At 34.1% G+C, this 25740-nt stretch overlaps 2 protein-coding genes across 11 annotated transcripts; both read left to right on the top strand.

Moving 5' to 3' along the window:
• Positions 1-2716: 2716 nt before the first annotated feature.
• On the top strand, positions 2717-7383 carry LOC110882146 (beta-glucosidase BoGH3B). Of its 8 annotated transcripts, none has more exons than XM_035975772.1 (14): positions 2717-2840; positions 2959-3061; positions 3145-3251; positions 3519-3616; positions 3725-3808; positions 4235-4439; positions 4527-4617; positions 4689-4834; positions 4932-5175; positions 5283-5424; positions 5497-5581; positions 6500-6682; positions 6760-6822; positions 7099-7383. In XM_035975772.1, the coding sequence occupies exons 6-14, from the start codon at positions 4300-4302 to the stop codon at positions 7130-7132; spliced, it is 1128 nt and encodes a 375-aa protein (XP_035831665.1). In that variant the 5' UTR covers positions 2717-2840; positions 2959-3061; positions 3145-3251; positions 3519-3616; positions 3725-3808; positions 4235-4299; the 3' UTR covers positions 7133-7383. The 8 variants fall into 8 exon arrangements, with proteins under 8 accessions (XP_035831665.1, XP_035831669.1, XP_035831679.1 ...); XM_035975767.1 differs by having other exon boundaries at positions 2733-2840; positions 2959-2977; positions 3062-3251; XM_035975776.1 differs by having other exon boundaries at positions 2959-3251; positions 4565-4617.
• A 5570-nt stretch (positions 7384-12953) lies between these two features.
• On the top strand, positions 12954-23811 carry LOC110882201 (increased DNA methylation 1). Of its 3 annotated transcripts, XM_022130283.2 has the most exons (19): positions 12954-13889; positions 14508-14579; positions 14667-14871; positions 14958-15063; positions 15482-15568; positions 16725-16811; positions 16939-17055; positions 17124-17216; positions 17306-17387; positions 18083-18195; positions 18283-18455; positions 19176-19380; positions 20455-20569; positions 20660-20914; positions 21006-21070; positions 21155-21211; positions 21327-21420; positions 22393-22533; positions 23433-23811. In XM_022130283.2, exons 1-19 carry the CDS (start codon positions 13179-13181, stop codon positions 23562-23564), a joined length of 2910 nt encoding a protein of 969 aa, XP_021985975.1. In that variant the 5' UTR covers positions 12954-13178; the 3' UTR covers positions 23565-23811. The 3 variants fall into 3 exon arrangements, with proteins under 3 accessions (XP_021985975.1, XP_021985981.1, XP_021985986.1); XM_022130289.2 differs by lacking the exon at positions 15482-15568; XM_022130294.2 differs by lacking the exon at positions 16725-16811.
• The last annotated feature ends 1929 nt before the right edge of the window (positions 23812-25740 follow it).

The raw sequence follows: 25740 nt of genomic DNA, 5'->3' as shown, positions 1-25740 counted from the left end.
TTAAAAGGAGGGACGTCCGGTTTACATCCAACCTCATTAGCCAAAACCCCCGTTTCCTCCAAGTCCACACCAATTCCGTAAAGATTAGATTTTTCAATGTTTATTTTTAACCCTGAGCAAAGGAAAAAACACCGAAGTATTCTCACCACATTCACCACTTCCTCTTTGGACCACTCCCCCACCACTATGGCATCGTCCGCGTATAAGAGATGAGTAATAACCGGTCCGTTATTATCCGTGGAAATCCCCTTAATAATCCCGGCTTCCTTAGCTAAAGAAATCATACAAGAAAGAGCTTCCATAACAACCAAAAAAAGAAACAGAGAAAGAGGGTTACCTTGCCTCATACCCTTTTCGCATTTAAATTGGAATGTGGGAGCCCCGTTAACCAAGACAGAAGATCTAGCCGATTTAAGAACGCCCATAATCCAGCTACACCATTTATCCTATACGACATCCAGTAGTATATGCCTTGCATGGTATGATCATTGGGCTCATAAAGGTGAAATAAAAAACGTGATCTTGTAATAAAATTTCATGAATATAATTGATACATACATTAAAAATAATTGTAATTCTTTCTTGATATAAGGCTATAGGGTGTGGTCAAAGTCATGTCACCTATCTCTAATTCATAATTCAAAACCACTACCCTAAGAGTGTGGTTATGACCCAAACCACTATCCCTTTATTTATTTTAATTTATTTTTGTCTAAATAAAAATGAAATAATTACTTGAAAATGGAAAGGAGGACCATGGTTGCCATGATTTAATCCATGCAAACCATGATGGATTACGGAAGAGGGTGATATAGCCTTCCATTCATGTTCCTATGTAACGAATTATGTCCCAACTATGATCCCCACACCCCTTAACCTAACAAAAACACTTTTTATTTATATGAAAAAGCATATCAACCTAAGTTTAGTAAATTAAAATCCTTAAGCTTACAAAGAAAAAAAAACACAAAAAACACATATTAAAAAAAACACAAAACATATTTCAAAACTATAAATTAGCAAGACATTTATGCTTTATGTGGTTGTAACTTTGGTATTGGTATTGAGAGTTTTTAAAAAAAAATTGTATTTTTCACTTTTAACCCAAAGATTTTAATCTTTTGCATTTTAACCCCTTTCACTTTTTACTTTTAACAAAAAGCTTTTCATCTTTTGCAATATAACCCCCAACGCTATTTTATTTTCAACTTTGGTACCCCATACTTTTCATCTTTCGCAAGTTTTTTCGTTTTAAGTTTTGTTATAAGTTTTTCGAGTCAACACTCCACAACGTGCGTGTAGGATTCAACGTTTTTCGTCTGTTTTCCCACTTGATAGACAGTCGCATCACGTCTATTTTTTTTGTTTGACAAGTTCATCGCAACACGCGGGTCCTGGATCGACTTAGTTATTCTTTTCTACATTTTACATTTATGTCTAATTTTTTCCGTATTAGCACGCTGCAACGGGCGTGTGTGGTTCAACGATTTTACTTATGTTTTTCGTTATGTATTATTTTTTTCTTTTTTATTTATTTTATTTTTACGAGCTTTTCTGATGTTGGTGGTCGTTGGCACTGCTGTGGCATTAGTGCTACTTGGCACGATTTTTTACTAAAGTATTTAACCTATTAAGTTTTCTACAATAATTTGTTTCGAAATTACAACTATATTTCCTTTACATAAAAAAAAAACTAATTTTTTATGTGTATATTTTTATGTACGTGTCGATATAAATTCGATTTGCTCTACGTTTCGACGTAAACTTTTTATGGAAACGAGTCTGGTTAAATATAATATGTTTTCGTTTAAAAAACAAATTTTACGTACATATTTTTATGTACGTTTCGGTATAAATTCGAGTTGGTGTATGATTCGACGTAAACTTTTTGGGAAACAAGTCAGGTCAAATATAATATGTTTTCGTGATTTTTATGAATGTTTTGTAAATTTTGTTTCGATCCAAGTGGAGTCAAATTGCGGTTTCTTTTTTTCCTTTTTTTAAAGCACCAATTAATCTCTTTTGATTATACGTGTCAACATTTCCGTTATAACCGTTACATTTTCTATGTTGACTCGGGCCATATATAATACGTTATAATTGTACTGTATAAATTTGATTTTTTTATGTTTTGATCTAATCGCAATGATTATATAGGTTGCATTGAGTTCAATAAGTTACATCGAAACACATGTTTTCATATGATTAACACATCACATAAAGTTTAAACTAATCCATTCGATGTTTGTGATGTATCCGCGCGCGTGTTTTGTTCCTAGTTAACTATAACTTGTCATGTAATTGTGCAAAAGATTACAATATCGACTTTAAAGTAAAGTAATATCATACTTCTATTTCAATGAAAAATTTGTGAAATTACATCAAAATAAAAGGTAGATGAACAACAAGCTGTACCGCTACACTTTCTGAATTGTAAATCCTAGCCATACGAATACAAACCTCTGTTAAGAGATTTTCTTGTAGATGACTTTGACATTACATATCTTTTCTTTACCCCCCCCCCCCCCCAAAAAAAAAAGACATTACATATCTTTCCAATCTATATATATAATAAATGAATAAGGTTTGGGACACGTGTCATCTCCTGGTGCAACCATTTAGGTGTTTTGGCGAGAAAATGTGAGAAAAAGTGATATTTTCTATACGGATCCCGCACTGGATATCTATACCCGTGTTTTGACCCGGGTATATAAGCAACTAAATAACCCTAAATTTCATAATCCAAGTCTCTTGCCACCACCATCTTCCATCTCTAATCGCCACCATCGCGTTTTTTGTCTGTCACCGCCACGTTTTACAAACCCTAGATATCAACACAGGTGCTTCTTCTTCTTTCTTCGTTTTTCTTCGTTAATCGTTGTTCTAACACTTTGTTTTCGTTTTGATTTTTAAGATTTCATAGATTTTAGATACCAATGTTTCTTCATTTTTTTTCAGATTCAGCATTTGTTTGAAGGTTTAAATCGAACAATTGATATGATGCTAATATATAGAAGAAATATATATTTCTTGTCCTATGTTGAGTTATCAATTGCTGCAGGTTTGTTTAGGATCATTAAAAACAAACTTTAATCCATCAATTCTTGATCAATCTGATGTGTAAGTCAAGCAAACTGATAAAAGGGAATGTGTAACGGCGACCCACCAGATCCGGGGATAGAGGGACGCATATGGTATCAGACGAGACGAGACGGTGATGATTCTGACCAAGAATCATATGGTGGTACAAGGTCAGTGTTATTCTCTTAACACTAATGTGTCAAAACAAAGGGCTTGATGGTCGGTCATCATAGTGTTGAATTTGGGGATAGGGTTTTAATCATTTTTCTCTAAATTCATTTTGTTTTTTTATTGAAATACATCTGAAATTGGAATTGATTACTTGCTATATTGTGTTGTGGAAGGTATTCTTGCTTAAATTCATTCTCTAAACTATTTCTTATAATTACAACATTTGAAAGGGAGTAGAACTGATATATGCTTATGATCTAAATTAGGTGATGGCGTTTTAGGTGATGAAATTTCAGATGTCTTTGCAACAAACTCAAATGGACAGGTTCTATTTTATGCGGTCATCAATTCGAAATCTAGCCAGGTTTGTAGAAATACCGTATCTCGTATCAGTTGTTGTTAATTAAGTAAATGAAAATTGATAAGATTCGAAGGATTTATTGATGTTTTTAGGTTATTGTTGTTATCACAGGAGGATGTGTTTCAGTTGGTTGGTATTTCCATGGTTAAGTGTGAAATGGTAGCTTACAACACTTCTATGGTGGCTTATGCACAGGTACTTTTTTAACTATTTGGTGACAAGGTTTGTTAAATTTAGCTTGAATCAATATTCAAGAGGATATAAATTTAGCTTGTGTGGGTGTTTGGGTTAGCTTATTTTGGAGTAACTTATAACTTATTGACTTATAAAAGTTAATAAGTTGTTTTTATAGTATTTGGATTAACTTATTTAAGAAGATTTTGTGTGTTGAGAAGTTATTTTTGAGAAGTTAGAATTTCTAACTTCTCACTTATGACTTATATAAGTCAATAAGTTCTTATTGAGAAGGAATCCCAAACACCCCCTGTGTTTGACTTGTCAACTTATTATTCATCAATAAACATACTCATTCTTAACTTTTATACATAGTTTAAACAATCCATATCTACACTTTTTACAGGTTTATTGGTTCCTTTTAATGATCATATGTCTTTTGATTAGGGAGCGTGTTAAGTGGAGGAGGAAGTACCCCATCTAAACATGCAACCCCAAAGACATGGGTCAACATGGTCAACGATTTCCAAAATGGCGCATTATCTACACGTTTAGGGATACCTTATATTGATGGGATTGATGCTGTTCATGGACATAGTGCTGCCTATGGAGCAACAATCTTTCTTCATAATTCTGGTCTTGGAGTTACCAGGCAAGTACATATAGTATATAGATATGTATGTGTAGCACAACCCTGTGATGCACTAAACTTGATTGGTCTATGTGAACAATTCAATAGAGATCCTTTACTAATTAAGAAGATTGGGGCTGCTACAGCACTTGAAGTTAGAGCAAATGGCATACAATATACTTTTGCACCTTGTATTGCAGTAAGTTGATCAATATTAACGAATTTCAGTTAATATAATATTTAAGTAAATCATAAATTGCACTTAAACAGGTTTGTGGAGATCCGAGATGGGGTCGTTGTTACGAAAGCTACAGCGAAGATCCTGAAATTGTAAGATTAATGACTAAAATCATATCAAGTTTACAAGGAGAGATCACTGATGATTCCGAAAAGGGTGCCCGTTTTGTTAGTGGACAGTAAGTGATATTATGTGCTGCATATCATTGACCTTTATAAGATTGAAAATATCTAATTTGATCTGACATCCATTGAATTTTTTTTCTTATTTTACAGACAAAAAATTGCAGCCTGTGCTAAGCACTATGTAGGTGATGGAGAAACTCATCTAGGAGAAAATACCGGCAACACGATGATAAGCAGTAAAAAAATGTTCGGTATACACATGCCAGCATACAATGATTCAGTCATTAAAGGAGTGGCTACCATTATGACTTCATATTCTAGCTGGAGCGGGGTTAAAATGCACGCTAACCGTAAGCTTGTTACTGGCTACCTCAAAAACAAACTCAAATTCAAAGTACATATTCTCTTTTTCAGTTTAATTTCAGATATAACTTAACTGGCATAGAAGGGAAAAAAACTGAATAGTTCAGATGAACTTTTAACTTTTCTTTTTTTTCTCAGGGATTTGTGATATCAGATTGGCAAGGCATTGACTCGATCACTGATCCTCCACATGCTAATTACATATATTCCATATTAGCTGGAATTAACGCTGGCATTGACATGGTCATGGTCCCATTAAACTACACAGAGTTTATTGATGGTTTGACTTACTTGGTCAAAAATAAGTTTATACCAATGACACTTTAATGGTTGTTTGTTTTTTAATCATTAGAGGAAAAGGAAAGCCAAGCGATCAAGCACCCCCGCCCCAAAAGCGGAGACCGGAGAACTGCCAGGTTGTCGAGGAATAAAAATAGGTAAATTTATTTGTTTTTTTTAAACAGAAATAAAAATATTTGGTTTACACTTGATGTGATTTAGGTATTCGGGTCGAATCAGAGCTTAGAGAGAATTAAATCTTCATAAATAAAAGCTAAAGTTATGTTTCTTGATATATTTGGTTTACACTTGATGTGATTTTGTATGTTTTTGTAGTATCGTTCCCTTTCGTTCCTAAAGGAACGATGATAAGTTAGTATTGAAATAATATTCAATAGGAACGGAAAATTTATAAAAATATAAATATTTTTGGACAAAAAGCGGGTTGGGTCACTCAAATCCAAACTGACCTGTGTTAGCTCGTGCAAAAATTGCGTGTTTTGACCCGTTACCAACCTTGCTTTGACCTGCGTTAATTTGCCACGTCTAGATTTGAGTTAATCACGGATGCTTGATTGTGTGTGCTGGCAATCGGATACAACTGTAGCCAACTTCAGTCATTGAACCTAGGATGGTTAGTCGGTTTTGCGTTATTCGGGTTTGGGTTAGTTCGGGTCGGGTTGTTCGGTTTTCGGGTTTCGATGTAAAATGAAAAATTTAAGTTTTTTTTACAAGATATCATAAAATTCATATTGCTACTTTAAAAATATCATCAAAGTTCAAACTCTATTTGACAATATGCTATTATAATATTTAAAAGTCCCAAAACTTAATGTTTCATATATAAAAGACTCCAAACCAAAACACTTCTATAAGAAAAAAACAATAAATGTTCAGGTTTTTTGTCGGGTTTCGGGTTTTCGGGTCGGGTTGTTCGGGGTTTTGGTAGGGAAAAAGTGACCCGATAACCGAACCATTTAAAGTTCGGGTTGGTCGGGTTCGGGTTTTTCGGATATTCCCTAATTCGGGTTCGGGTGGCTTTGAATTCGGGTTGGGTTTTGGATAAAAATGAACAGTCCTACTCTCAAGGGTATCATAAGGCTTCAAGCTTTAGTTCGTGGCCACTTGGTTAGTAGACAGGCTGTTGTTACTTTGAGATGCATGCGTGCAATTATTGAGTTCCAAGCGTTGACCCGTGGCCGTATGGTCAGACTTACTAATGGTCAACTGCTTAAAAACAGACTTCAACAGCATTTGTGGTAATTCCCTCTTCTTTATTATCTTTAATTAGTTGATGTTGACTTAGGTAGTTAATGACTTTGACTTCATATGGCAGGTCAAAATTGTTTTGTTTGTTTTGGGTCACACTTCTGAAATATGGAACTACATTGGGCATGAGGTACAAAATATTGGAATTCAAATGGAGTAATTAAAAAACAAATTTAGTATACCTTCAATGTAAATAAAATTCGTTTACTATATATTTTACAAAAGGGTGTTGTGAAAAAAAAATATTTATTTAAATGGGTGATTTCCAAAAGGGTGTTGTGGGGAAAAAAGTATTTATTAAAATGGATGATTTGAAAATATTTACCAAAATAGGTATTTTATTACCAAAATAGATAATTTTTATTTATTAAAATAGGTGTTTTGAAAATATTTTTTGTTTTAACAGGATTTCGTTGGCTTGTCAAAAAAAAGGAAGATAACTTTGCTTCAAGAAGTGGGCCAAGTTCTGGATGCAAAGATTGACTAGAAGGCATTGGTCAAACAAAAGCAAGGGAATACTATATGTTGTGACACCATTTGGACAACGACGGCAAACGTACTAATAAAACCACAAATGTAGTTTATAAAGAAGTATTTAGGAATTTGTGATTTTCATGTACTCACTTATCAATAATTTTTTATTTCAGTATCATTTTTACACGTTTAAATTGAAAAGTGATTTCATAACAAAGTTTATCTCTATGCCAGTAGATATTATATGTTTGTGTTAAGCCACTGTGTGGTACTCATCTTATGCGGCTCTGCGTCGTCCTTCCACCACATGCCCTTTCAGCAACAAACATAAAATTTGCATGTTATCCGATTCTTTTCCTTCCAACCTCTCCTAAGAAATCGTGTTTGTTAGCTGTTTTATAGGCTAGGAGTTGATATTTTATGTTATTCGTAAGCCAATATTGAAATCTAATGTGATTGTGCATATCAAAATATATCGTGTTTGTGTGTTTCAAAGGTTGGTGATGGTGGTGATGTTAAAGCCTTGGAGAATTCATGATAGTTTTTTAGTTTTTGGTACATGTTAAGTGTTATAATAAAGAAGAGACCCAACATTAATAAAGTTCTAATAATCTGTTATAATAAATAAAAGTTTTTTTTTTTTTGTGTCGTGGGTCATTCAGTGAGGCAAGTTTCTGCCTCCGGTTCTTGCCCAAAGTTTCTGACCATACTCGCAACCCTAATTAATAACTACAACTTTCAATTTGAAACAATTATAAATCAGTTTTTCTTCGCAACCCTAATGACTACAACCTTCAATCCAAAACATTTATAAAACACGTTTTTGACATAGTTCAATGAATATAAAGTAAAATTTCCTACCTGCGAAATTCGCGATTAATATAAAACAAGTTTGTTTTTCTCAGTATTACATTTTATAAATGTTTACTTCTACTAGGCTTCACGTCTGACTTATACTGGGAAGGAAAATGAAACTCATTCTCATGCATGGACACTATATAGACTATGACATGATGTTTTGCATCATGATCGATGTATGACTAAAGATAGACATAATGGTTGCAAATATAACACTTTGGTGTTTGTATGCTTTTAAAATAACAAAGATAAGCCTCTATTATCCCATAAATATATCATATATGCTCATATAAAATGCTATTAGAAAAATTAACCTATATCTAAATTTTATAAAAGTTACACTGCTATATTTTAACATATGGTAAAAAAAATATACTTAAGTACATTAATTTACATTATGATAGTAAATAAATATAACTAGCAATAACACCCGCGCGCGTTGCGGCGCGGTACATCGCAAACTTCAAATGGATTAGTCCAAACTTTATGTGCGTTAACCATATGAAAACACGCGTTTCGACGTATCCGACTGAACTCAACGTAACCTATATAAGCATTGTAATTGGATCAAACATAAAGTAAATCAAATATGTACCGTACAATCATAACGTATTAAATTTGACCTGATTCATATATAGAAAATATAGCGGGTATAACAGAAAAGATGACACGTATAACCAAAAGAGATGAATTAGAGCTTTAGTAAAAATTGAAAAAAAGAAAACCACAATTTAACTCCATTCGGTTAGAAACAAAATTTACAAAACACCACCTAACTCGATTCCCAAAATAAATTACGTCGAAACATACACCAACTCAAATTAAACCGAAACGTACATAAAAATATGCACATAAAAATGTTTTTTTTTTAATGCAAAATGTATGACTTGTTTCCAGAAAAAGTTTATGTTGACACGTAGAGCAAATCGAATTTTATACCGGCACGTATATAATAATATGCACGTGAAAAAATAGTTTTTCTTAAGTAAATGAGGTATAACGGTAAACTCGAAAGAAATTATTAGTAGAAAACTTAATATGTTAATAACGTTCTTAAAATTGTGCCAAGTAGCACTAATGCCAAACCACTGTCAGCGAACACCAACATCAGAAGAGCTTGTAAAAATAAAATAAATAAAAAGGTAAAAAAATAACACCGAACAAAAACATACGTAAAATCATTGAACCACGCACGCCCGTTGCGGCGTGTTTATGCGATGAAATTAGACAGAAACGTAAAACGTAGAAAAGAATAACTAAGTTGATCTAAGATCTGCGAGTTGCGACAAACTTATCAAACGGAGAAAAAGAATTGTGTTGCAACTGGCCTGTCAAATGTGAAGAAATAGACAAAAAAACGTAGAACCCCACACGCACGTTGCTGCGTGTTGACTCGCAAAATTTAGAACGAAGCGTGAACTGAAAAACTTACAAAAAATGAAAAGTATGAGAGACTAAAGTTGAAAATTAAAAAGTGTTGAGGTTAAATTGAAAAGTTAAAAAGCTTAGGGTTAAAACTAAAAAACTCAAAGGTGTTAAAAATGAAAAATGCAAAATTTTTTTGAAAAACTCCCCATCCACAAATTACAACTCCATAAAGCAACTAAATGTTGCTAATTTATAAGTTGGAAATATATGAGTGGTGATTATTGTGCCAAAATGTTATGTTTTTATTAATAAGAGTAAAATGCACGGATAGTCTCTGTGGTTTGGTGAAATTTCACTTTTAGTCCCCATCTTTTTAGAATTACACTCTTAGTCCCTGTTGTTTGACAAGTTGTTACTCGGATAGTCCTAAAGCGGATGAAGGTTACTCGGATAGTCCCTGTGGTTTGACAAGTTGTTACTCGGATAGTCCATGTGGTTTGAAAAGTTGTTACTCGGATAGTCCTTGTCATTTCACACCCACTTAACCAGAAAAACTAACCTCCATCCGCTTTGGGGACTATCCGAGTAACAACTTGTCAAACCACAGGGACTAAGAGTGTAATTCTGAAAAGTTTGGGACTAAAGGTGAAATTTCACCAAACCACAGGGACTATCCGTGCATTTTACTCTATTAATAATTAGCTTACTACATTATAAGAGTGATAATTTGCATTTGTTTTTTCGTAGATTGAATTAGGAGGGCATAACAACAACACTAATAAGTTTTAATTTAATAATCATTTTCTAATGTTTGGTAGAGACGTCTTTGAGAATTTACGTACCCTATTCGAGCTTGAAGAAATGTGTTATTCCGTAATGTTTTATTATTTTTTTAAATCAAATTATTACCGGGCTTAATAAACCTAATGCCAAGTGGGCTAAATTCTAAACCTTGATAAACGATTTGTAAATGGACCTATATTGGAATTGTTATGTGTTTACTATTTTAAAAAATATCTACATATACATATATCGGATTTTTTTTTACAAATCATGTGTCCCTCGAAATCATGGGCCTTGTGCGGAGGTCCTCCCCGCACACCATCAAAGCCACCACTGGCGTATGTGTTGCGAAAACATTTTTATACAGAGATCTCATTATGAATTAAAAAGGAATTAGTTTTACATGAAAACTTTGAATACATATGGAGGCAAAGTTGGGATACTGATGAAACCCAACAAAAAATTTGTGGTGGAAAGGAAAACAAGAAACTAAAGAGGTTCAAAATGTTGTTTATATACTTTTGATTATTGAAAATTATTTTTTTTCTAGCCCGGGATGTTCCCGGGTGATAGCCTAGTATATATATATACTAGATTAGAACCCCGTGTATTACACGGGCTGAATAAATGTGAATTTATATATTAAATAATAAAATAATATTTCTTTAAAAACTTTGTTTATTACATGGATTGAATACATATAATTTTATATACTAAAAAATAAAAAGTTATATCTTTAAAAACCCCTTGTATTGTTGTACAGGTTGAATAAATATAATTTTATACATCAAATAATGAAGACTAAATTGCCATTTTAGTACCTGAGTTTTGTCCAAATTTGTCATTTTAGTTCAAATAGTTTTTTTTTGCCTCTGGGTCCCTGACTTTTCCTTTTTTTGTCATTTTGATCACATACGCTAACTCAATCCAAAAACTCCATCTTTAACCAGGGGTATTTTGGTGATTTTCATTTTAAATGTTTTCAATTGCCATTTTGATCCAATTCCAAAAAATCAAAAAAATTCCAAAAAAATTCTAAAAAATCATAAAAATTCTAGAAAATCATAAAAATCCGTTTCGGCGCGAACCGTTTCGAACCCGAACCGTTTCGAGCTGAACCGTTTCGACCCGTAATTTACAAAAAAATTATATCTTTAAAAAACCCCGTGTATTACACGTGTTGAATTTATATATCAAATAATAAAAAAATATATTTTTAAATACCTCATGTATTACACGGGTTGGATAAATGTAATTTTGTATAGTAAATGATAAAAAAAGTGGTATGTTAAAAAACCCTGTGTGTTACACGGGTTGAATAAATGTAATTTCATATAGTTAATAATAAAAACTTATATCTTTAAAAAACCTCGTGTAATACACGAGTTGAGTTCTGATTAATTTCAGATTTTGATTTCCTGCATTTTCTCTCCTATTAAATAATAATAATTTTTCTCTCCTTAAAATTACATCTTAAGTCATATTCTTATTTTTATAAAACATATTTAAAAAATATGTAATATTTTATTTAAAATAAATATATTTAAAACATTTACTGATTATAAAAAGTTAAATATATTTAAAACATATTACTGATTATAAAGAGTCATAGACAATTTAAATATGTTACCTAAATTTGGATGTAAAAGTATAAACGTAAATATTAAAATAAAATCTCTCTACTAATGTAACCTATTCCTATATCTAAGAAAATTTATTATGAAAATAATAATTTAATATTAATAGTATATTTTATAAATAAATTTTTAATCTATACTATATCTCTACCTTATAATTATATATATTAAATAGTAGGGGATGGTTCAAATGAAAACCACTTTTATTGTGAAAACTCGAAAACTAACTAAAAAAAGCCTAAAAAACACACAAAATTTTTTTTTTTCAATTTTTTTTATAAAAATCGCTAGTTTTTATATATAAAAAAAACTTTTTAAAAAAAAAAAATTTGTGTAGTGCACATGTGTAATAATACACATGTGTAGTACACATACATATGTGCAGTATTACACATGTGCACTACACAAAAATTTTTTTTTTTTTTTTGAATTTTTTTTTATATTAAAAAACCTGCGAAATTTTGATTGCAAAAAAAAAAATTAAAAAAATTTTTTTTTGTATGTTTTTTTGGCTTTTTTTAATTAGTTTTCGAGTTTTCACAATAAATAGTGGTTTTCATTTGAACCTTCCCCTTAAATAGTATATCTCTATGTATATCTCATAAATAATTATTTAATTTTAAATAATTATTTAATTTTAATAGGCTAAAAAATAGATGGCTCCAGTGACATGTGTCCTCAAAGTGGTTTCTTTTATTATATAGTATAGATACAATCTTATTTTAACCGAATCTTGGATTATCTTAAGAGATTTTCTTGTAGATCTTTGATAAAGTTAAACTTAGGTTAAAGGACATTGCTAATTTGCTATTTTTTTAAGTATTAAACATTTATATTAACACGTGAAAATTGACTAATTTTTGGATTTCACACATTAATATCATGTGTGTAAAAATACTTTTAGCCGTATATAAATTTTTCCCATTCAAAAAATTCAAAAAACTAAAAAACAAACATTTAAAAAAGTCAACACAACTGTCAATTTTTAGTTGACTGGTTAGAAACCAAACCAGAAAGAAAAATCAAAATTTGTTAGACATAACGTTTCCAATTTTATTTAACTTTTATTAATATTATAATATTAATAATAATAATAATTTATTCCAGGATTTAGTATAATAACACAGCCCCTTTGTATACCAGTATATCTAGGGAATCTAGGGTTCTGTTCACCTTCCAAATTTCAACTTTCAAATCACAAAATCATTCAAATCAAGAAATCTATCAAGTTTCTGGAGTGAAGAATCTAGGGTTTCTGCAATTCGGTTCGTGAAATCGCATTCTCACCGATTAATTTTTGATTTTTTTTACTTTTTTTTGTTGTTTAAAACCTAAAAATCGATACGATCGATTAACGAAATCGAGAATGAAACGAGAATTAGCTTTCGCATTGGAAGCTCGATCTCAGTTCGGTTGTTTCACCGGTCGGACTCGCTCGTCGGAAAGTTCACCGGTGGCTCAGTTGTTCACTCGATCGACCGTGAAAGTTATAGATGAAGTTCATGTGAATCGACGGAATAAACGGGTTAAAACTGATATTCCGGATGGCGATTTGGTAAATATTGAGAAATCTGAGGGTAAAGAAGAGTCTGAACCGGTGGCAGTGGATGAAGTAGCCAATGGAGAAGAGAAGTCAACGGCCGAGGATGTCGTTACCGCGGTTACAGGCGGAGAAGAATCGGTGGTGGAAGTAGGTGAGGGATTGGTGGAGAAGGTTAATGTGAAGAGGAAGAAAGGTAAGAAGGAAGTGAGGGGTGATACGCCGAGGCGATTCACACGGTCCGCGTTGAAGGAGAAGGATGAGAATGTGGAAGAGTTGGTGACTTCGAGTCGGAAGAAGTTGGAGTTGAAGGAGAAGGATGAGAATGTGGAAGAGTTGGTGACTTCGAGTCGGAAGAAGTTGGAATTGAAGGAGAAGGATGAGAATGTGGTAGAGTTGGGGACTTCGAGTCGGAAGAAGTTGGAGTTGAAGATGTCTAAGAAGATTGGGTTGGATAGAATGCCTACTAACATGAGGGAGCTTTTGGAGACGGGGTTGCTTGAGGGGTTTCGTGTTTACTACAAGCTCGGTAACGAGGTAGTGTGCTGTGTGTACTTACTGATTATAGTTTGTTTTTCACTTTTTTGTCGTTTCGGTTATTTGTTGTGCTAGTTTTGTTTGTTAACTAGGGTTAGTTTTTGTGCTTATGAATCTGTATCCTGAGCGGATTAAGGTAGTAAGGTACCCAGAAGTTTCTGTTAATTCAGATTTGATAAGTGGTTGCTTAGGAAAGGTGAAAAGTTTGGTAATTAGATGATTGCAGTGTTTAGTGATTCTTTCTGGCCAGTTAAATGATCTCATAGGTTTGATATCTTGGTTTTCAATATGTATAGAACAACTTTTTAGGGTCATTACTCATGACTCTTTATGAAAGTATTTTTCATGCATGTGCTATGTTAACATTGACGTGCTCTAATGTAATAGTTATTGAATTGTTCAAGGGGATGGAAACTTTGTTTAAACTGACCAATCATTTCAAAACAACTGCATTATTGAATAAGTCATAAGTTCTAGGGCAAGCTGGATTCTAATTTTGGACATTATATTTTGTTTATGCTTTAAGAGGAATTCAATCTGTGTTCAAGTTGAATAATTTTTTCAGGAAAGTTTAGTACAACGTTAGGAAGCTAGTACTGAGATTTGTTTTTATTACAGGGAAAAAATCTACAAGGTGTAATCAAAGGTGCGGGCGTATTGTGTTCTTGCGAATCGTGTGAGAGTAAGCAAGTAAGTAATAAGTTATGACCCAACACATCATATATAACAGGGTTTTAAGATTGAAACTTTTTTTGACTTGTTGAATCATGAATGTAGGTTATTGCACCCTCTCAGTTTGAAATGCATGCACGCAAATCATACAGACATGCCATAAAACATATCTATCTTGAAAATGGGAAAAACCTCCTTGAGTTGATTGAAATATGTAAAGCATCGGCTTCAGAACCCCTAGAAGTAGCTCTTCAAACCGTAATTAGCTCACTGCCTGCAAAAGAACCTTCTATATGTACAAAATGCAACAGTGAGCAATACTCTAACCAATACAATTTGCTCTGTTTTTTTAGCTACTATTTTTTTAACCATGATATTCTTTCTCATGCTCTCCAGGCTCATTTGTATCGTCTTCTTCCGAAAATTTGTTAATTTGTGATTCTTGCTTGGTTAATAAAGAAGTGGATGCTGAACCGAGGGTCGCAACTAGTAGCGAAGTTAGGTACGTATATATATACTTGCTTGGTTAACAACGATTTGTAAGAAAACATTTAGGTATGTTATATGTGGTATTTGCTGAGTTTCTAGATGACCGTCTTAGTCGTTTCACTCTTCAAAATATTCTACCTTTTATTAGGAAATATCACTGTAGTATAGTATGTTATTTTGCAAACCTGGAAAAATAGAACTAATTCGGCATGAAAAGCTGTATATGGTAATACGGGGAACAGTTTAAGTAAGACAAGTAGCATCAAACGCGTATAAACTTTTGTGTGATGTTATGACACACTTCTGTTTCATCTTGCCTTACCTTCATTTGCTTCATGTTTTGAACCAAGTTTTACGTGTTTTTTTAAAGTAAAATATAATTGTATATTATTACTCTTTAATCTTTAATGATTAATCCTTTATATTCTTAGGACACCAAATCCTGAGCCAAAGGCCTCTGAAAGTAACAGTTTGTTAATATCTTCAGATAAAAAGACTAAGCGAGGGAGAAAAAGAAAGTAAGTGTTTTTGAGCCTTGGTATAATTTTAGATGAGTTAATTGAAAATGAGTTTCTCAAGTATAATTAACCATGTTATGGGATAAGAATGGGGTTAATTGTGTGTGATAGTGCTGGTTATTTATGCATTCGTGCGATATTGGTATTTGTGCGACCCTTATGTGCATTAAATGCAAGTGGATTTAGGATTGATGTAGGCAAGTGCTATAAGTCCATACTTGCTAGGGGGGAGGGGGCGGTCCGTTATGGACTCCCCATCACGAGTGATAGTATCACTAACACCGCCGCCTCCATGTTGGTCACGAGTGATAGGAATAACTCGTTGATTATATAACGCGTTGAACATATTGATGAATGAATGTGTATGACTTGTACATTGTGTATTAATACTTGTACATTGGAATCCCATCGCTAGTGATACCACCCCCACTACAATTCTATCACTAGTGATAGAATATTGGGTGATGACATGGCATAATTTGATTGGATATTGGGAGTGATAGAAATCTATCACTAGTGACCACCCCCTCCTCCCTAATTGACCATGCAAAGTACCAAATCCATGTGTAATTTTTTATGTGTATGATCAGTTGTGGTTTGGGAGAGATATGGTTAAGTAGTGTAAATCCATACATATAAATAAAATAGTAGTGTGTGATTGTATGTAGATCTTGGTTTTAAATTGCGTGATGCTAGTGCATGACGCATGCGATGCGCTCTTTATAAAAATATACTAAACATTTATTTATACATAACAGCTTATAAACTACATACTTAAACTAAAACAATTGACATAATAAGAAGATAAGAGTTGTTCTTTTTGGTTCAAATCAAGCATACTAAAATGTTTCTAGAACCACTGTGCTTAGGAACCATAATGGTCCAAATCAAGCATACAAAGATATAAATTATCAAAAAAACCCAACCCATTTCAAGCATACTAAGATATTAACTGGCACAATAATTTTGCATCACGTAAACACGTCATGCGTTCTCATCAGCGCATTGGGCGCATCACGCATAATGTGCACAGTTTAAAACCAAGACGGTAACACAATATTAATGGATATGGGCACAGTTTTATTTTCTTTTTAAAGTGTATTAAAATATAATTGTCTATTTTTACCCTTTATTGATTAATTCTTTATATTCTTAGGACATCAAGTCCAGAGCCAAAGGCCTCTGAAAGTAACAGTTTGTTAATATCTCCAGATAGAAAGACTAAGCGAGGGAGAAAAAGAAAGTAAGTATGTGTGTGTGTACATATATATTTTTACATTCAGCTAGTTTTCTGTTTTCTTTCATTTTTTGTTATAGATGACATTTATTGTCCATTCGTTTATTTAGAGATTCATTATGTGATTTTGTAGGTCATCAAAGTCGGCCATGACGCCTTGCAGGTCATCAAAATCGGCCATGAAGTCCAACAAAAGTGCTGGAAATTCTATATTGTCACAAAATAAAACAAAATCAAAGAAACATGAAAGGTAGAGCACAAAAAGATCATAAATGTTGCAACTTTCTCTAGAAATACTATAACTTTTTGACGGTTCAGGTCAACGAGGTCAGCTTCTGTACCAAGACCCATCAAGAGTGCCATTAAATGTGCATCACCACAACAAAGCAGTCGAACAAAGCTAACAATAAAGTTGGTATCTTAGTATAAATGTATAATAAAGTTGTCCCTTAAGTATGCAGGAAACTAACTTTTACCGGGGCATATGGTGGTTTTCCCAGGAATCAGCAGTTGCATTGGTCGGTTTTTCAGAAAGGTGGATTGCCAGATGGAACCGAACTAACATACGTTGCTCAAGGAAAGGTGAAATACTTTACTATTTTTATGTTAATAAGTCTAATTAATAGGTTACTAAATTCGCTGGGAATCTTGCGTTTTTTCGAATTGGTACGTCTTGTACTATACGGAATACGTATACGTACCAATTCGTTTCCAGTTCACGAATTCAGGATTTTAAATCGGCGATCTGATCAAGCAATTCGTTTGTTCAAATCGTTTTGGGGTTCGATTGAGGGTTCGTTTTTAATATGTACTTTGATTGTGGAATACGTATAAGGGTTCATGAACTTAGGGTTTGTTTTTGGTGGAAATATGTCAAGCGGGAAAACACAGAATGCGTTTAATCAGGAAACCAGCATCGATTCGTTTCCATAATGCTTCCAGTTTTTAAAAACAATTCACACAGCAATGTTTATGTTTATATTTGGTATTATGAATATGTATATACATAATATGTTTATGTTTTCTATTTGGTAATATGAATATTGGATTTTGGTTATTTGGAATTGGATTTATGAACTTAGTAATATCTGTATTAATTTGTGTATACCGAACCGGACATAATGGTACACTGTACCGGATCGTACCAAAATGAACCTACCCCCCTCCGTACCGAATTCGTTCCCTCTAGCGAATCGCGAACCCGAACCGGAGCGAACCGATACTTAGGTGACTATGGTCTAACTCTCTTAAAAATCTTGAACTTCTTTTATCAACAGAAACTTCTGGATGGTTATAAGTGGAACAAAGGAATATTCTGTTCCTGCTGCAAAACCGAGATCAGTGCCTCACTGTTTGAAGCTCATGCGGGTCGGGCTTCTCACAAGAAACCGTGAGTTTATCAGTTCATGGTTTTCGTTTCTTTATTTGCAATTGTTTTATTTTGATGTATTCTTTTTAAATTTCGAAATCATGACAGATATGAAAACATTTACATCTCAAACGGAGTGTCACTCCATGAATACGCAGTTTCTATGAAGATGAACGAAAAAGGAAGATGCTCCGTAAAATACAATGATGATTTGTGTAGAGTTTGTTGGGACGGTGGAGATCTCTTGCTTTGTGATGGGTGCCCTAGGTCCTTCCATCAAGGTCAATTTTCACCCTTGAACATTGTGACAATGTCGAAGTTAACCCCTTTAATTTTGTAAATGTCACTTTGACCCCTTCAAGTTTCTAAAATTTCGAGTTTATGCTAAAACTAATTTCTTACGTTATATTTTTTTGTACGTGTCGGTATAAATACGAGTTCATCTACGCTTTAACATAATTTTTGTTTGGAAACAAGTCGGGTAAATTATATAATGTTTATTTTTATGTACGTTGAGTTGGACTACGTTTTGACGTAAATTTTGTTTGGAAACAAATCGGATGAATATAACGCGTTTTCATCCGACAGTATAAATTTGAGTTACTAGACGTTTCGACGTAATCTTAGTTCGGAAACGAGTTGGGTTGATTGTAGTCTATACTTTTATCATGTCGCGTACGACGCCAATGCACGTGTTTATTTTATGTACGTTTTGAGTTTGTCTACGCTTCAATGTATGTTTTGTTTGGAAACAAGTCGGGTCAAATATAATGCATTTTCATTCAACGTTATGAATTCGGATTACTCTACGTTTCAACATAAATTTAGTTCGGAAACGAGTCGGGTTGATTGTAGATCTGTAATGATTTACGCTGCCGCGACGCGCGACGGGTAAAAAAACTAATATTTAAAATCTTGTAAACCTGAGTGTTTTCATAAATGTTGGTGGACTTAACATTTAACAACTGTGGTCTAACATGAATTTCTGTTGGTTTACACAGAATGTGCAGGTGAATCGAGCATCCCGCATGGCAAATGGTACTGCAGATATTGTCAGAATTCAATGAAAGTTGATGGAGAAAATCAAAACGCTTTGGTAGCTGGAAGGGTGATGGGGATTGATCCTATTGAGCAGATTATGACCCGTTGTATTCGTATAGTGAAACACCCGGAAAACAGTGATCTTGTTGCATGTGTTTTATGCAGGTAACTCTCTTTACATTATGAAATTGGGCAGGTTATGTAAGAGCATTCACATTTAGGGCTGTTCATTTTTATCTGAAACCTCGAAACCCGACCCGAATTCAAAGCCACCCGAACCCGAATTAGCCAAAACACGAAACCCGAAAAAACCCTGACATTTATTGTCCTTTTTTATAAATATGTTTTGGTTTGAACTTTGAAGTCTGTAGTATTTGGAACATTAAGTTTTGAGACTTTTGAACATTATAATATCATATTATCAAATGACGTTTGAATTTTGATGAATTTTATTAGTAGGAATCTGAATTTTGATAGTATTTTGTAGAAAAAAAACATTTATTTTCATTTTACATCTAAACCCGAAAATCGACCGACCCGAACTAAACCAAACCCATCCAACCAGCCAAATACCCGAACAAGCCGACCCCGAAAAACCCGCAATCCGAAAGAAAAACCAGAAGAAGACCCCTATTCACATTGGAGCCGCCTTCTCCATTTTTATATAATTTAAATACAAAACACATTTTTTCTCTAAGTTATGTTTGTTTTTAAAAACCTCCCACATCCAACTCTGTATCTATATCTCTATTTTACTCACAAACACTTTTTTTTCTCTTTCCTACACACTCGCAATAAAAATATAGAGGGTTGGATAGAAGCCTTTAAATATAGAGGTGTAGTATCTATAAAATTTTCTCTATTATCAAGATTCCAATGTAGTGGTGTTTTTTTTGTTCCTCAATTTCTTCCTCTAAATTTTAAAGAATGTATTAAAATAGAGGTCCAATGTGAATGATCTAACGGGTCAAAACATGTTATGGTTGAAATGGGTTAACCTGGGTCGATATACATTCGAGCAAGGTGGGTTGGATCGACCTCATGGACAGTTTTTATCGATATTTTGTAGTAGCAAGGAGTAAGTATGATTAAGCTACGTTTTTTTTTTTTTTTAAATTTTACCCATTTTTCCGTTAGGGATAAAACCTTTTTAAAAAAAATTAAATGGTCATTTCTACCATGTATAATTTATGATGGATGTACATATCTCAGAAATTTTTGATGTAAATATGTATGCAGATGCCATGATTTTAGCAAAACTGTCTTCAATGAGCGGACAGTTATAGTTTGTGATCAATGTGAAAAGGAATATCATATTGGCTGTTTGAGAGAACATAATATGGCTGATTTAAAGGTATGCATATACGTATAACATATATGCTATGTTCCTTTTCTTTTTCTCAATTGATAGTAATATACTAATATTATCATACACAACTTATAGGCATTGCCGAAAGGGAAGTGGTTCTGCTGCAAGGATTGCGAGAGGATTAATTCCGCATTGCAACATTTGATAACCCGTGAACCCGAAACACTTTCTGATGACTTGTTGACTTTATTGAGGGAGAAACAAAAGAATAATGACAACACTAACTCAGAAACCGATTCTAGTTCCGAAATGAAGTTTGTGGTTCTCAGTGGCAAAAATGCTACTCGTGAGATTAGAAAATATCTGGCACAAACCGTCGATATTTTTCATGTGAGTACTGCTTTGATTCCAGAGTGATTTGACCTTTTTAAGTATTGACGGTTGACCATCGTTTTATGTCATTTCCTTTTTGTGATAACAGGAAGGCTTTGACCCTATTATTGACGCAACAACTGGGCGTGATTTTATTCCGTCAATGGTGTACGGGTAAGCATAAAAACGGATTAAATTAAATATTCAATAGTTTACTTTTTTGTATTCTAATTGTCCAGAACATTTTTATTTCAACAGAAGAAAAATTTGGAGCCAAGACTTTGCTGGAATGCTCATTGCAATATTGACAATAGAGTAAGGACGTTCTTGTCATTTACTCATTTTCCTTTTGTTTTTGTATACATTTAATTTTGTTATGCATATATAAATGACACTTGTTAATTGTTGACTGTTATTGTGATGTGTATAGCTCAAATGTGGTGTCAGCTGGAACTCTTCGTGTGTTTGGAGAGGATATAGCTGAACTCCCGATCGTTGCTACTAGTAAAGGCAACCAGGGGAAGGTGAGGATACTACTTGTTATCACTTATCACCTATCCAGTTAATATCGGTGATGTATCCGCCGATATATCGGTTATCGGACCCCATGTAATATATCGGTACTGATAGTATCGGCAATACTGACCAATATATCACCGATTTTCCCGATATCAGTGTCTTTCTTTTAGCTCTACCATTTGTCTTTCTTCTTATTGCTGCTATTAGTGTTTTAAGTCTTAATTGTTATTTGTTAGTGTTTTAAGTCTTAATCAGTTCCTACTTGCTACAATTGTTAGTGTTTTGCAAGTTTCAAAAACGTTAATTTGTTAATGGTAGGAGAGGATTTGTTAGTGTTAAATTGGTACATATAAATTCTGCATGATTAAAATTACCGATATTCCACCGTGATAACCTATATCTCAAATATTGGTCCTTGACCGATATCCGTTTTTTTTACCGCATTAACTGCATAGCGTATCACAAAAAAGTTCCTTTTGAATAATAATAATAACTATTATTAGGTAGAGGATCCTGTAAAAAGTGCTCAAAGTGCTCAAAGTGTGAGAAGTGTATTATAACACTATATATAATACTATATAACACCATATAAACACCGTATAACAATATGTAACACCATATAATAATAATACCATATAAGTATATAACACTATGTAACACTATAGGTTGTCTGATAGCATGTCTATGATAGATGTATAGTGTTATATTTGTTATATAATGATATATAGTGTTACATAGTGTTATATGGTATTATATGGTGTTACATATTGTTATACGGTGTTTATATGGTGTTATATAATATTATATATAGTGTTATAATACACTTCTCATACTTTGAGCACTTTTTACACTATCCTATTATTATTATTATTATTATTATTATTATTATTATTATTATTATTATTATTCTTGTTTTCATTATTATTATTATTATTTTATTTCTGTAATTTTTTTATGAATTTATTGTACATTGGCAGGGCTACTTTCAGCTACTGTTTACCTGCATTGAGAGACTACTTTCTTCGTTGAGAATTAGAAAGATTGTGCTTCCAGCTGCTGAGGAAGCTAAATCCATATGGACCAAAAAGTTCGGTTTTGAAACACTAGATGCAGATCAGGTAAAGCTGTACTTAATATCACAGTTTAAATGGGTAAAGTTACCTACATTGAAAATGGGCTGAAAGTCGCCTAAAATGTATTAAGTTAAATAAACGTAAATACATTTTTATTGTAATAACATAGCTTCTGTGATTCATAAAAGTTTAAAAAGGTGTTTGTGTGTCAACTCATCTTGACCAGACCTGTTCACCTTTTGTTGCACATAAGAGTTCATCTCACAATCATTAATAATGGTTGAACTGCGGAAATCAATCTTGAACATTCATGTATTTGTGTTTTTTTTTTTTTTTAAATCTAAGATTCCGACATGACTCTTAAAAACATCATGATTATGTCTAGGGGTCCAAACGAGCTGAGCCTGATCTCGATCAGGCTCGAGCTTGAGCTAGGCTCGTTGGTAGTTTCTCAAGCTTAAGCTCGGCTCGGGTTCGGCTCGTTGACTCGTTTAGGTTTGCGAGCTCGATAAATGAAAGCTCGGGCTCGGCTCGTTGACTCGTTTAGGTTTGCGAGCTCCGTAAATGAAACTCGGGCTCGGCTCGTTTACTAAACAAGCTTATTCTTAGGCTTGAGCTCAGCTCGTAAACAAGTTTAAAAAAGCTCGGCTCGACTTGTTTACTAGACAACTTTAATTAAGGCGTAGATGTTATTAAATATCAACAAAAACTAATATTACACTAAGGCTCGACGTGCCTGACGAGCTTCACATGCGAGGCTTAGGCTTGATAACTAAACGAGCTTTATTTTAAGCTCAAGCTCGGCTCGGGCTCGATAAGGCTTGACTCATTTCAAGCTTTTCAATAATCAATGAATGTCTTCTGATTGGTTATCAGTACAGTTGTTGTGGTTCTGTTTATAAACCTTCTTCAACTGGCTAATATGTGGTTTGTTTGGGTTTCAGCTAAGGGAGCTGAGGCAAACATGTTCGGCTATGATGACATTTAAAGGAACATCAATGCTACAAAAGGAAATTCCTCAAGCTCAAAATGATGTTGTAGATGCAGCAGGTGATCATGGCACGGTGGTGGAATAGCAGGCTCTGATGAAGTCGGGTGTTTTTTTGTCGAGCAGTTTGGTAATTATTATTTTGGCAGACTATAAAACATTAGTAGCTTTTGGAAAATTTCAGTTATGTTCTGTTCATATTTTGGAAATTGGCTGGTTATGATGAATGGAAGTGGAAATGGTTGGTGTTAAAAATGCCTGTTATATCTCCGTTCTTGTGTTCCTTTTCGTTACGACTTTGTTTTAGTGACAGGTCAGGTTTGTATCACTAATTACTATTACTAGAAGGGTAAATTACACTTTTTGTTCTTTAACTTCAGTAATTACAGTCATATTTTTTTTTAAAACTCATTACACCTTAGGTCTTTTAACACTAACCAGGTTAAAATTTTAAATTAAATGTGACATGTGTATTGTAGATGAGAATATTAGTCTATTCCTATTCTAATTTAATAAAACAAAAAGGATAATTTTGAAAGACCTTCACCCATCCCTCTCTTCAGTTCTCGGTCACCTCCCTCTTTCTCTCTCTAACACCCACCAACGTCACCATTAACCACCCACTACCACTCTCCCTCTCTCTCTCTATCCCTCCTCTCCTTGTTCACCTCCGTTTTGTTCGACCTCCACCACACATCCACCACCGCCGCGCAAGCCTCAGTCACCACCGAGATTTGTTCTAGATTAAAAGCGATGGCTGCTGGATTTGTTCCAGATTAAAAGCGATGCCTGCCGGATTTGTTCCAAATTAAAAGTGATGGCTGCCGGATTTGTTCCAGATTAAAAGCGATGGCTGCTGGGTGGTTTCAGGAACCCGTGGTGAACCGCCAGTCGTACAAAAACCATTCCAGGTTTGTTCATAAGCGATGGCTGCTAGATTTGTTCAGGTCATTATTTCAGTCGAAAGGGGAAAAAGATGACGATTTATGTGTTCAGGCCATTTGATTGCACACGAAACTGCATTAGGTGGTATCAGAGCTTTGGTTTTCAAATGGCTCTATGTGAAGGCGAGTGTTTTCTTTTTTGAAGAGTCGCCGACCGATGCATCGACAAGAACATTGGTGATTCACGTGTTCGTGGAGATCGATTAAACCGTGACTGTAGATCCGCCGGCCGAGGCAACGAGAACGGAAACCGTGATCCAGGAGATATTCTTAAGATCAAGAGACTCCGACAACGAGTCCGCGACCTCGAGTTACGACACAAGATACAGCAACTCAAGCAAAGGATCCGAGATCTTGAGGACTCATCGTTGTGGAAGGAAACGGAACCGGAAAAACCCGTCTGGGATGAGTTAACTGGGGATGAGGAGCATCCTACCCATGGCGACTTTATCTATCACTCACCTCGTTGTTTTGATAATTACGAGGACGAAGAGGTGAGCCGGGAAGATTATTTATGGGTCACAAACGCCTTGAACGGATCAGAAGATGACGAAAGTGGTGACGGAGAGGCAGAAAGGAATGACGGGTTGAAGACTGGAGTGGATGTGGGTGATGGTGTGGTAAGAAACATGGGTAAAAAAACCATCCACAGTGGTGATGGGGTGGCTGCACGTTGTGGTCCGGCTCAGGACTCGTCAGGAAGTGTGCGTTTGATTAAATTGTCGGGCTATTTTGTTAGAGGGTGGCCGATCCAAAGATTCATCATCTTTGGTGAGTAATTCAAACATCTTGATTGCTAAAGAAGTTGGTTCGGTGGTTCCGCAGAAGATGGATATTACAAATCTTTTGAATATCTCTTCTAAAATTCCAAATATAGTTAATAATTTGATTGCCAAAGAAGAGGTTGAATTTTCCGAATCCGAAGATATTGTCGGTAACCAATTTGGTGAAGATTTGTATTCATATATTGAAAAGGTTCTAGATGATAAAAAAATTGAGTTACCACATGAATAGGTGGCATATTTCAAATTTTGTGAGTGCATGGATGTTATGCATACACGTGGGCTACATACTAATATTAGTGAGGCGGTGGTGGATGTAGGCTCGCATGTAAATTCACATTTAAATATTAAAAAAAAGATAGAAGTGTGGGGACCCAACCAAGCTATGGGGGGTAAGGGTTCGGTTTTACTTGGACTCTCTACTTCGGGTTTCGGCAAAGCCCCACGTATACGATTTGGGCCCAATCCAATGAAGGATGATAAACATGATGATCCCGGTGATACAAGTTTCGAATTAGGCCAGATGACTCGTGAAGTT

Source organism: Helianthus annuus, chromosome 1 (assembly GCF_002127325.2).
Source record: "Helianthus annuus cultivar XRQ/B chromosome 1, HanXRQr2.0-SUNRISE, whole genome shotgun sequence".
Lineage (NCBI taxonomy): Eukaryota > Viridiplantae > Streptophyta > Magnoliopsida > Asterales > Asteraceae > Helianthus > Helianthus annuus.
The sequence above is the reverse complement of the archived record's forward strand: the minus strand, read 5'-3'. Positions and strand labels throughout refer to the sequence as shown.